The 1,096-nt window shown below is 49.1% G+C and overlaps 1 protein-coding gene across 1 annotated transcript; it reads left to right on the forward strand.

The window, feature by feature from the left end:
• The first annotated feature begins 349 nt into the window (after positions 1-349).
• LOC139153822 (protein LDOC1-like) lies at positions 350-760 on the forward strand. The gene has a single exon (XM_070728242.1). It carries the CDS (start codon positions 350-352, stop codon positions 758-760), a length of 411 nt encoding a protein of 136 aa, XP_070584343.1.
• Positions 761-1,096: the final 336 nt, after the last annotated feature.

Below are 1,096 nucleotides of genomic sequence, written 5' to 3' on the forward strand. Positions count from 1 at the left end.
TAATGGCTATGAGATGTTTTATCTTGTAAGGAAATATATATTTGTGTTGAATCACCCTGGTGAAGGAACATCACAGCTCCTTTTTTGCCTCTCGGCCTAACCCAGGGCCATTTCCAAGGCAGTTAATTTTATTGATAGCCGACAATTCTATCTATATGTGTTGTTTTGTTTTTTGCTGAATTTGAAAATTAAGGTTGGGTGTCTTCCTGACCTAATTACCCTGTAATTACGGGCGGTTGAGACATGCGGGCAGAACAGAATAAACTGCCATCAACCCCCAGACACATGCCATTCCAGAATGAAGGGTGTTGGATTGTTTGCTTCTCTTTTTTCCGGCATTTATCTGATCATGGCTGCTGGTATGGCAGAAATGCAAGCTGTCTTCAAAGCTTTGCAGTTGGAAATCCAAGCGTTAACGCTGACAGTGCAGCAGTTACAGAACCAGGTGGAGATATTATCCCAGCAGCCTGTCATTGCACAGGTGCAGCCAGCAGCTCCTGCCCCACAGCCACTACCAAGGAGGAAATGCTTTGTGGCTCTGCCTGAAAAATTCTGGAGTGACAGAGGCCTGTTTGCAGCTTTCCTCAGTCAAGTGCAGTTCTTTATTAATGCACAACTGCCCCATTTTCCAAGAGATGCAGAGAAGGTGGCGTTCCTCTGCAGTTTGTTGGCTGGCCCCGCTGCTTCCTGGGTGTCTCCATTGCTGGACAGAGATGATCCGATACTGCAGGATTATACCACCTTTTGTGCCCAGTTGTGACGGCAGTTTTTGGATCTGGTGCAGGAGCAGATGACCATGAGGGCATTGAAACAGCTGAAACAAGGTTCGCACCCATTAGTGGAATATTTAAGTGACTTTCGTAGCCTCAGTAGACAGGTGCAGTGGAATGAGGCCACCTTGATGGAGGCGTTTTAGGATGGCTTGTCAGAGACTATGCTTGATGAGCTCGTGCACGAGGCCCTGCCAGGCACCCTGGATGAGCTGGAGCAGCATTGTTTGGCCATTGAGGCTCAGCTGCTGGCTCGAGAAGTGTGCCGGGCTTGGCAGTCCTCCCCCCACATTTCGGGCATCACGCCAGTGCCTGCTCCACGGTGG

This window comes from Erythrolamprus reginae, chromosome Z (assembly GCF_031021105.1).
Source record: "Erythrolamprus reginae isolate rEryReg1 chromosome Z, rEryReg1.hap1, whole genome shotgun sequence".
NCBI classification, from domain to species: domain Eukaryota; kingdom Metazoa; phylum Chordata; class Lepidosauria; order Squamata; family Dipsadidae; genus Erythrolamprus; species Erythrolamprus reginae.

Bases quoted from the DNA above. Each gene is read 5' to 3' on its own strand.
- LOC139153822 (XM_070728242.1), top strand. From the start codon at position 350: ATGGCTGCTGGTATGGCAGAAATGCAAGCTGTCTTCAAAGCTTTGCAG.